The sequence below is a fragment of the Salvia splendens genome, chromosome 10, assembly GCF_004379255.2.
Source record: "Salvia splendens isolate huo1 chromosome 10, SspV2, whole genome shotgun sequence".
Classification (NCBI taxonomy): domain Eukaryota; kingdom Viridiplantae; phylum Streptophyta; class Magnoliopsida; order Lamiales; family Lamiaceae; genus Salvia; species Salvia splendens.
In genome coordinates this window covers 26,289,633-26,291,277 of record NC_056041.1, presented here as the reverse complement: position 1 = coordinate 26,291,277, position 1,645 = coordinate 26,289,633, and the positions used below count along the sequence as shown (strand labels likewise).

Sequence of the window (1,645 nt, the reverse complement as noted above, 5' to 3'; positions counted from 1 at the left end):
ATCACGTAACGATTCGCCATTTAATTGCGACAATCAAAGCAATAAATACAACGTCTTAGGGTTCCAAAATTAGGGTTCGAAAAGTGGGGCGTTACACATATGTCAATGTCAACGCCTAATACAAATTCTGTTACTGGGGGGAATGTCAACGCCTAATACAAATTATGTCTCTGGGGGGAATGTCAATGTCAACGCCTAATACAAATTCTGTCACTGGGAGGAATGTCAACAATGTCAACGCCTAAAGTTTTTATAATTTATATTATGGAGGGTTTGTAGATTATCATGACCCTCCCTATATATACATATGATTACTATAAGCAAATCTTACATATATATAAATGTGTGTGTGCATGTGCCTCCAAATGTAGTGAAGTGACGGGATATCATATTATATGAATTATCTTTAGTTGGACCTGCAATATCTATATTCTATATGGCAATATATAGAAGATAATGGGCAGCAGAAGAGGAATCCAACATAAATTCCACCACATGCATTAACTTTTCTTATCCACAAATTCTTTTAATCAACACACACATGTTCTAGTATTAAACAAATGCCACCATTGATAAATATATGCAACTATAAATACGAGTGTAACATTGTGTCATTCACAACAACAAAAAATCGCAACGCAACTCGTTAACTCCTATGGCTAATTCGAAAGCATATATTTATTTAGCTATGCTAATCTTGGACACCGTAGTAACGGTTTCCGAGAGCCGGGTCGAAAGAAAAGACCTAAGCCTCGACTTGGGCGGTCTTGGCATCGGTATTGGTACTGGAATTGGCATTGGGTTGGGAGGCAGTGGCAGTGGCTCGGGAGCCGGTGCAGGGTCCGGCTCGGCTGGGGGGTCTAGCTCGAGTTCTAGTTCGAGCTCAAGTTCGAGTTCAAGTTCAAGTTCACGTGGTGGTGGAGGTTCGGGCTCAGAAGCAGGCTCGTCAGCGGGGTCTTCCGCTGGATCAAGAGCAGGATCGGGAGGTGGTGGTGGAGGATCCGGTGAGGGAAGTGGTCATGGTGAAGGTTATGGCGGAGGTGGTGGAAATTGAATCCATGATAAAAAGAAAAATGATCGAGTTTAATTATGTTATGTAATGTGTATTGTGATAAATTAATATATGGGGTAAAACAAAATCCAAATATCTAATGGACGTTTCCGAAATTAAGGTATGATATGAAGTATAGAATTTGACAATTAATATATTTAGCCACACGAACTTATAAATATTTTTCAAGTCTATATTGACTAAAGGAACAAAATCTTTTTCCAGTCAAATTAAACAAGAATATTTTTTCTCAAGAAATTTCGATCTTTTATAAGTCCAAAACACAAGATCTTAAACAATGCTTCCAATACCTCGTCGATGATAATTGAAATATAGTGCTCTTATAAAGGTTGTTCACGCACGAAAATAAGGTAATCCCAGGCATTTTTTACACTATTCGATCGTACTTAGTTAAAACCCTAAAGACCCATCAAGCAGAGGATTTACTAGAGACCCAAGCCCAACATAAGCAACAATCCTTCTGTGTTGAGTTTTATTTAGCTTCTTGTTTCAATTGAAAATGTTTTCATATACAGTTCTTATCATCTACGAATATCTACACCTCACATGATTCTATGGCTAGATAGTATTTGA

At 38.1% G+C, this 1,645-nt stretch overlaps 1 protein-coding gene across 1 annotated transcript; it reads left to right on the top strand.

The window, feature by feature from the left end:
* The first annotated feature begins 607 nt into the window (after positions 1–607).
* LOC121751406 (putative glycine-rich cell wall structural protein 1) lies at positions 608–1,175 on the top strand. The gene has a single exon (XM_042146142.1). It carries the CDS (start codon positions 656–658, stop codon positions 1,052–1,054), a length of 399 nt encoding a protein of 132 aa, XP_042002076.1. The 5' UTR covers positions 608–655; the 3' UTR covers positions 1,055–1,175.
* The last annotated feature ends 470 nt before the right edge of the window (positions 1,176–1,645 follow it).